This window comes from Pterocles gutturalis, unplaced genomic scaffold (assembly GCF_000699245.1).
Source record: "Pterocles gutturalis isolate BGI_N339 unplaced genomic scaffold, ASM69924v1 scaffold5620, whole genome shotgun sequence".
NCBI lineage: Eukaryota > Metazoa > Chordata > Aves > Pterocliformes > Pteroclidae > Pterocles > Pterocles gutturalis.
Genome location: NW_010145657.1, coordinates 10,500 through 19,028, shown reverse-complemented (window position 1 = coordinate 19,028; position 8,529 = coordinate 10,500). Strand labels below are relative to the sequence as shown.

Sequence of the window (8,529 nt, the reverse complement as noted above, 5' to 3'; positions counted from 1 at the left end):
CAGTCCACAGCCGGTGTGTGGGGAGTGGCAGGGTCTGGCTTGCCTCCCGGTGGGACCTCGGCCGTGGCCTTCAGGCGGGGACGTGGCGTTGGTGTTTTCACAATGAGCTCTGTTGGGGGAAAAACCCAGGAAAGCATGAGTCTGTCACTCTACGGACACTGCTTAAAGACAGCCATACAAAACCAGCGCTGATTTTTGACTTATTTAACTCGTTTCTTGGAATTTGCTTACTTGATCCCATTGAGAAGCGACAACGCTCCTGGTGAGCCAATATTTCCTCAGCAAAAAATGTCGTCTGCTTTTAGTTAGCGGAGAGGACTGCAGGGCTCAATGCCAACAAGTAAGCCTCTCCTAAGTAGGAAGCTCCATGCAGTTTATTGGCAAAACCTCAGCTGGGCCATTAAAGGGTGGGCGCTGGAGTTTCAGGGTCAGAAGAGGAGTTCCCCACCATACCCTTCTCCCCTGCTGAAAGCATTTTAAAGACAAGCCCTATTTCTGCACTATTTCTGCTCTTCTCTTCGTTACTAATGACTGGATCATTACCAGAGTGAGCCGCCAGCCTCCCCACTGGGCCAGATGCTTTATTCAAGGAACTGAAATCAGGAACATTCAAAATCAATTCTCTCTGGCAAGTGGAATGTGGAAAAGGAACAGAGTTGCCAGGACAACACATAAAACGGGTTTTGGGGTTGGGTTTTTTCTTCCTTATGAAAAAAAAAAAAAGAAAAGAGCCTTGAACTCTAAGGAGCTGAAAAATTTTTGCTGTCACAGTTTCCAGGCATTACTGGACTTGCTTATTCACATGTGCTCTATTTTTAGTTTAAAAATAAGTTTTGTCTCGTCAGAAGGAAGCAATTCAGAATTACTCTGAATAACAATCTACTGAGCTGGGATGGTGTCACACACATTTGCAAAGACACGATGGACTTTTTGAATTGTATCCTAGATGTATCCATTCTCATTCACCATTTGTTCTGTAGTACGAGGATGGAGAAAACTATGACTATTTGTGCTTAATATCTATTGTCCCCAAAAGACAAACCCTTGCGGTGGTCTGGTTTTTCCAAATAATGCTCCTTGGAGAGGAATTGTATTTGTGGTGTGAAAATACTTCCCTTCTTTGGAAGCTGAGGTTCTGAAGGTCAGAAACAAATGTGAAAGACTTACCTGTGCACACTTCAGTTGCCAGAGCCTGATCTGGCAAAGCACTTAAAAATCCTGAAACTCATATAATGATATGTAGGACTGCATGAAAGCTAATGGTCACCTGGGAGTGCTTTTCACCCCACTGAATCAAATTATTATATATTACTCTTCGTCAAGCTATTTATTAAATACACTTCCAAGAAATGCACTCATCCAGCTAATGCAAGCCACATGCCTTGGTGATTCTGTTACATTCACGCTAAACACTAACCAAAACAGCAAAATATTTACAGACAGACATCCTGTTTGCATGCTTCTGAATCAAAATCTTCACACTTGGTTTTCACCTATGCATTAATTTCATTCTTGAGACATTTGGCAGAATTTCTCCCACTATTTCTAAGTTTTATTTTATGATTAAAAATACTTGTAAACAAACCCAAAATATTTAGTTATATGTGTAGTTTAAAAATCTGAACTTTGGATTTGCATAGAGAACAATGCATAAGCAGAAAGAAAGACAAAGCTGGCTGAACACGAACTAAGTTACTAATGTTTGGAAACTGCGTGCACAGCTTGCAAAAGAGAATGTTTCTGCAGACGTGCTGAGTGCTCAGGCATGTCAACAGTTAATAATTAGCCTTAGATCTTGTTCCACCTTAAAGACTCAATCTTGCAAGGTGCTGAGTGCCCTCATTCCTCCCTGAAATCAAAGTTGTAGGAACAGTCAATGATTCAAATGCAGTGTAATATGATGAATGTAATTAAAAATTACAGCATTCCAAAATTAGAGTTCCTATAGTAATACTAGCTTCACTACAAAGTTGTTAAGAGTACTAGGTACTTACATGTGTAAACAAAATGCACAGAGGAAAAGAAAGGTGATGGTGCCTAATCTAATTTTGATATCCTAATAGCATGTTTAGGGTTTTGCATTTAACACAAATACTACTTGGCTTGCTGCAGACTCAGCTACATTGTTGACTGCTCCAGCTTTAGCAGTACAATACTTCACTCAGTATGAAGCAATCAAAAAGCCCTGGAGGGTTTGCATAAGCCAGAAGTTCACCTGAATGGCTGATCACACTGATTCTTTTGGGAGCTCTTCTCATCCCATATTCTCTCACTTAGAGCTAACAATGACTCAGCCCTCATCTTGCTCAATGAGCTATTTCCCAGCCCTTCAGCCATCATATCCTTCAGCTCCTGAAGTGCTTCTCACTACCTGAAGGCACTGCAAAAAATCACTTATCGCTGAAAAGCACCATCGAGCACAGGATCTCAGTTACAGGGAAACCAGTCTGGTGGTAATGAAACAGGTATGATGTACCACGGAACAGGGAAAATGCACAGGGGCAGAAACTACAGAGAAGATTTCATGTAGCCATCAGAGGGGAAATACCTTATGCCTTATTTGAAACAACTCTTCAGATCCAAAACAGCTGGTAAGAATTAATTCATTCTGAAGAGTGAAGTTCTGGGTGGTCTCCAGGCATACAGAGATAGCGTAAGCCTGTAGTTTGTACTTTCCGCCAGCTAACGTGCACCAATAACAAACAGCAACCGGGACACTTACTTTCCTTTGGCACAAACCGGATGAGCTTGCTTTTTACTTTCACTGGCGATGGCTCAACTTGGCATTTTCCTGGCGGTGCTCTCCTGTGAAAAAAGGGACACATACAGTGCACAATTAATTCCTTTCCCCTGGCATTGTGAGCCTTTGCTTCCCATTATTCTTCAATGAATGCAATGCTCATCAGAAAAAAACCAAACATCTGTTTAAATGATCCAAGTAATCTCTCACAGTAGAAAATGTAATTAAACAATCACGTCTCTCCATTGATCAAAGTCCAAATATTCACAAGGCAGTGGAGTCCTCTGGCTCAGTTTTCACTTGCCATTACTGAATTCAAGAAATGAATCAAACTGAAAATAAAATCAAAAAATTAGACAGTACATGTTGAACATCTGACATAAAGGTCTTGTGTATGCAAGTTTTCAGGCTGTCTTCAGAGAAGCAAAATAACACACTATTGTTTGTATGTAATGCCCTAACAAAAGACTACTACAAAAGTAGTACCATAAATGCATTACTTTCAAACAGGAGTTTTAAGTGTCCCCTATAGAGGCTTCCTCTTAGCATGATGCATTATTTTAACACAAATTTGTTTGCCATGGAGGTATATCTCACTTCTGAGAAGCCACATCCTGTTCATCATCACTTTTTCCTATGCTGGCTGGCTCGTTAATCTGTAGCTTTCTTCAGAGGTTTTCAAACTGGTTCAAAAATGCACAATGTTTGCATTTGGAAGGTAAAACTCCTTTGTAATTAGGACTGTTTGCATTTGCATTTATGTGGAAGGCAAAGAGCTCCCCTCTCAACTACTGCCACAGGGATGTTCCCTATTTTTATTAATTTTCCTATGATTTCTTTCTTATTCATATTGCTGTACTCAACACACTAAAGAAACGTCTTTTTAAACTTAAACTAATGCCTTTCTTTTCACTTCTGCTTTCTTTATTTTTGCAAAGGTTGTGTAATACCAGCCTCTTCATAAACAGTTCCACTGTGTTAGATAATGGAAAATGCTCCTGACAGAGGAGGGTCAGAGGAAAACATGCGGCAGCTCTGGGGGCTGTTTAACTTTGGGCTCTGGTTCCAACATAAAACAGAAAAGCGGTTTGGTTCAAAATGCTCTGATAACTAAAGCTCTAAATTTTATCCATTTAAAAAACAATAAAAGCTACAAAAGTCTCAGTCTACATGTCTGGCTGAAAGCAGTTTGGTGTTTAGCCAATAATAGTAACACTTAAAAAACAGGAAGATGGAAAAAACAGCTATAAGTCTTCCCATAAAACACAGCTATTCCCTGCCTTGCCCAGTCTCAGATAGATGCATGTGGGATCCAGAAGGTGTAACAATGGTCTTATTTCCTTGTCCAAGCCATTTTCCTCTTTAAAACACAAAAAAATAATGTACTTTTTGACATTAATTTCTGGTTTGCCCAAAAAAGCACTGCAGGTCACACTGGGTTAGCCTGGGCACAGCAGATACAGCCAGCTACAAGGGATGGAGAGGAGCTGAGAATAAACACCTTGAGAAAAACTGCCTCCTTCTGGGCAGGAATCTAAAGAAACTTTGCCTGAGAAAGCCAAGCCACCCATAAAATAGTCCTTTATCTTTCAGGAACAAATCTTCCAAGCCACCTAACACCAACAGGCCCCATAACAGACAAGCTGGTGGTCAACAGGCAGCGTAGACTCTGGTGACTGTGGGAGCAAAGCAAACCCACAACGGGTTGCTCCAGCCGTTCCTTGATCAAGCTCCACTGAAGGGCCCAGCATGGGAGAAGAGCTAGTCAGTCAGTCATTCATCACATCCACACCTGGGCATGCTGCACCACCCTTAGGCTTTGCAACACAAACATTTCATACCTAGAGGTGTCCACCACTTTGTACACCACTCCATGGGCAGCCGTGGCGCTTGGTACGCCGGTAGACATGAAGTAAAGTTCCCCTGGGAAAAAAAAAACAAACACTGACATGAAAACTCTCCATGGAGCTTCTGTCCTGTCCAGCACAAAGGCGTTAACTCTGCATTACAGGTCAGAGAGCATCAGAAAACGCCTGACCGACATGCAGATTGGGCTCCTGGAGGAAAAAAGGCAGGTTTTTATTTGGGTTTGTAAGGAGCATTCATCTGCAGTCCAGTGACATAAAATACTCTTAGTGCATGGGAGCTTTTACATATTGTCATGAAATATTATTTGGACAAATTTTCACTGCAGGTTCAGCTGCCCAGACTTTAGCTGTCATCTCAGTCTGATCTCTGTTCTTTAACTTCACTAATGCAAAACAATCAAACCCTTAATTCCCTTTGTTGAAATGAAATGAAAGGAAATTAAGACTGTTCACACTGTCTTCTGCGCTTTTGGATGAAGCACTCCCTTGGTGTGAATTACAGAACAAGATTTTGCTTTTGTTTTCTCTAGCACACCCACAAAGTGAGAAGTATCTCATGAGAAAGGCATCTGGGTTCCTCACAGCTCTGTGAGGTCACACGGGCAGGGCTCAGCCTTCAGCCAAGCGCTGTCCACCATCATTTATTTGACTGTTGTTTCTCTTCATTTCCATCCTTCTCTTTCTGTCGTTCAGGGGAGGCTGGGATAAGCAGCCCCTCAGCACTCTCCTTTCTCCTTTGCCAGCTCAAATGCTTGAGTGGTGCAATGAAGAGGATCAGAGAGCTGATCTGGATGAAAAAATAAATTTGCAATATTTCAAAAAAGAAAATAAAGGAAGAAAAAGAGGCAACAGAGACCTTTTTAGTAAGTAAGGCAGATTTATTTGGGAGTCCTATGGGTACCCCAAGGGGAAGAGGGGAGAGTGGAGGGGTCAGAGTGAGCCAAGGAAGATGTGGGCAGCTGGTGGCAGCTCTTGCTGGCTGATGAGCCTCCCCCCTCCTCCCTGCTCTCCTGTGCTACCCTGGCTGAGCTCCTCCGGATGCTCCCAGGGCAGAAACCAGCCATCCCAGGCCACCCCTGGCTGTTTTTTTCCTTTTTCTGCTGGGTTCCATTAACCATTAGGCCAGAGGCAGCCTGGATCCAAACAGGATGTGAAACACCTGGCACTGCATCTTGCAGTGTAGTGATGTGTGCTCCACATCCCACCTCTCTTTCCTGGAAATTATCAGGCAGAAATATGGGTGCACTAGCCATGAAGCACGCAGGCTATATCACTCGTGCTCCCCACAGACATAGCACAGTGCCTGGGGTGTCCCCAGCATGTTCAGCTGCCAAGGGACAGGGCTGCTGGCTTTATAATTACTGTGCAATGAGCCAAAAATATAGGTGTCCCCACTGCATGAACACACTCACTGCACCAGCTGGATTAACATTCCTCAGAGCAACAACCCCAAAACCAAAACGCTTCCATGAAGAAAAGCTTGTTAAAATAAACTGTGTGATAAACTTGTAAAAAAACAGATTCCCAGCACACCAGAAAGGTGCAAGAGAAGACTGTTCACTGCAGATAAAGAAAACTCACTAAACTGTTATCAAGAGTTTTCTTTCCATTATAATAAAGAAAACACAAGACAAATAATACCTCTGAGAACAGACTCCAGCCCAAACTCCCACCCAGCTCTATTATACTTACACAAAGTACTGATGAAAAGCACAAGGCGGAGACAGGCGGCAGCGTTTCACCCCCCTTTGCACAGACTCTGCCCACAGGTGCAGGAGGATGGAGATGCCACTTCCCAGGTGCATGAACAAGGGCTGCAGTTAGCAGCTTGACACTGCACTTGGCAGCCCTCTGCCTTGTCATAAAACTGATTTAAACAAATTTTTTCTGATTTTAGGGTAATATATCTTTCTTGCCACAGCACTGCAAAGCAGCTCTACCTTCCATGAATGTTAACCATTAAAGAAAAAGAAAATGGATTTTAACACAAAAAAGCTAAAATTCCAAAGACAAACTTTTGAGCTAATACTTCATTTGGATGATTTGCATTTACATGCTAAAATTTGCATTTATATAATATGTGACACAATCAGCGGGAAAAGCAGACATTTAAAAACTGGGGCACTCTGAAAGTGGGTGCTTGTGACCATGAACTGGGACCTCCCCAAAATGGGACAGAACACAAACTCCTGCATTTCTGAGTTGCACATGAGGCTACTTAGCAATGGGGCTAAACATTGCGTGGGTCATCCTATCCCCAGCCCCAGCTAGGAGCTGCATGCTCTGCCTGCCCCACTGCAGGCTGGGCAATTAACCATACCCCTGAATAAGCAAAGGTAGTGACCACCAGCTTTCACGCCAGGACTCTTTATTTCCTCCTTTTCAAATCGCAGCAGCTCCCTTCCAGAAAGCAAAATGTCTTCAGTCTTAAAAACACAGCTGAAAACACACAGTCTCCACTGAAACTGCATCCTCCAATCCTATGAGAGGCAAAATCCCCAGCTGGCACTAATATAATATAGACTTAAGCAGCCTTTTGCTGATGCCTCACTCAAGACATAACACCGAGCTTTCATCCTGCATCACCTCGAGAGGTTCAAATATTCCAGGCCAGGGTGGTTCATAATTACTGTTCATTACATCTGCTTCCCTGTACCCATTAATGATGCGAACAGCCTTCTTGACTAGCCAAGAGCACAGACTTGCTCTCACATGGGTATCAGCTTCCCAGCCTCCCAGGGCTTGCATTCCCCACGGCATGGCACCGTGAAGCGTGAGGTTTGTTGTCTCAGCTGTGCTGTACCATATCTGCCCCACGCTGTTCCTGTCCCTGGAGAGGGCAGGTGCGCAGGCACCAGCACACCCAGACTCAGTCCTGCAGCGAACTGCCTCTCCCTTTCTCCCTGCGGGCACTGCATGGCACACTGGCCTCAAAATTAGGATTGTAATTTTGGTTTGATATCTGGGAGATGCTGGGCATCTCACCCATTGGCATTTTAAAGACTGACAGACTCATGCTCTGCCTCCCCACTGTCTGCTGCCTCCCAGGAGCCCTCTCTGCCCCCTCTCTGCTGTTTTACTCCACAGAGAAACCACGAGCATGCCATTCACTTTGACATAAAGTTAAAAGATTACCTGCTTCGTCTTCAGCAAAGGAGATGATATATTGGTAATAGTTATTTATAAGCCCAGGGAACATGCATGTTTGTCCCGTCCCCATGCAGATTTCACTGTACTGCCACTCTCCAGTAGTGTGATCCTCCTTCAAAGACATCAGGCGCCTGCAAGGCAAAAGAACACTTCCACAACACAACCAAGAAGACAATTGCTGAACATTAATGAGGACACCTGAAAGGATGTTTAATGCCTCCTACCCACATTAGCTGCAATAGGAACTGCAGCTCCTCTGAAAAACGAAGGATTGTTAACATTAAAACAAATATATGCCCCCACAACACCTTGTCTTTCAAGGGCAACACAAGCACATGAAAAAACAATAGGGGAGAGTTTAATGGATATCAGATTATTTGGGGAGGACCCTGCCAGAGACTCTGAGTGCCTGGCATCACTGCAGCTCTGTGTTCCCTCCTGCACCCAGGACCGGGGCAGGCAGTGTCGGGGCTGCGTGCAAGAGGCCTGGCAGATGCAGATACAGGAAAGGCAGGGGATGTGGGGAGAAAATAAGGCAGTCTCAGGCCTGTCTCATCACAGGTTTGGAGCAGACTCACTGACAGATAATATTTTTTTTTCTTTCAATACCTTCATTGTCTGGAAGCATTGCATCAGAGTTTTGGTTTGGAATTTTTTTTTTTTAGGATGTATTCAAGTGCTTTTTTACACCACTTCCAGGACTTCAAATGAACATTATACCATTGCCCCTTTATTTGTACTGGCATGATGTGAATAGCAATATCAAGGGCT

General features: G+C 43.5%; 1 protein-coding gene across 1 annotated transcript in view; it reads right to left on the bottom strand.

Moving 5' to 3' along the window:
• HHIPL1 (HHIP-like 1) overlaps positions 1 to 8,529 on the bottom strand; it is a gene marked incomplete at its 5' end in the record, with an annotated part of 15,104 nt that overhangs the window by 635 nt on the left and 5,940 nt on the right. Inside the window, 5 exons of the mRNA XM_010085441.1 lie at positions 9 to 109; positions 1,168 to 1,218; positions 2,723 to 2,805; positions 4,582 to 4,663; positions 7,744 to 7,889. Coding sequence (XP_010083743.1) covers positions 9 to 109; positions 1,168 to 1,218; positions 2,723 to 2,805; positions 4,582 to 4,663; positions 7,744 to 7,889 — 463 coding nt within the window. The remainder of the gene's footprint in view (positions 1 to 8; positions 110 to 1,167; positions 1,219 to 2,722; positions 2,806 to 4,581; positions 4,664 to 7,743; positions 7,890 to 8,529) is intronic.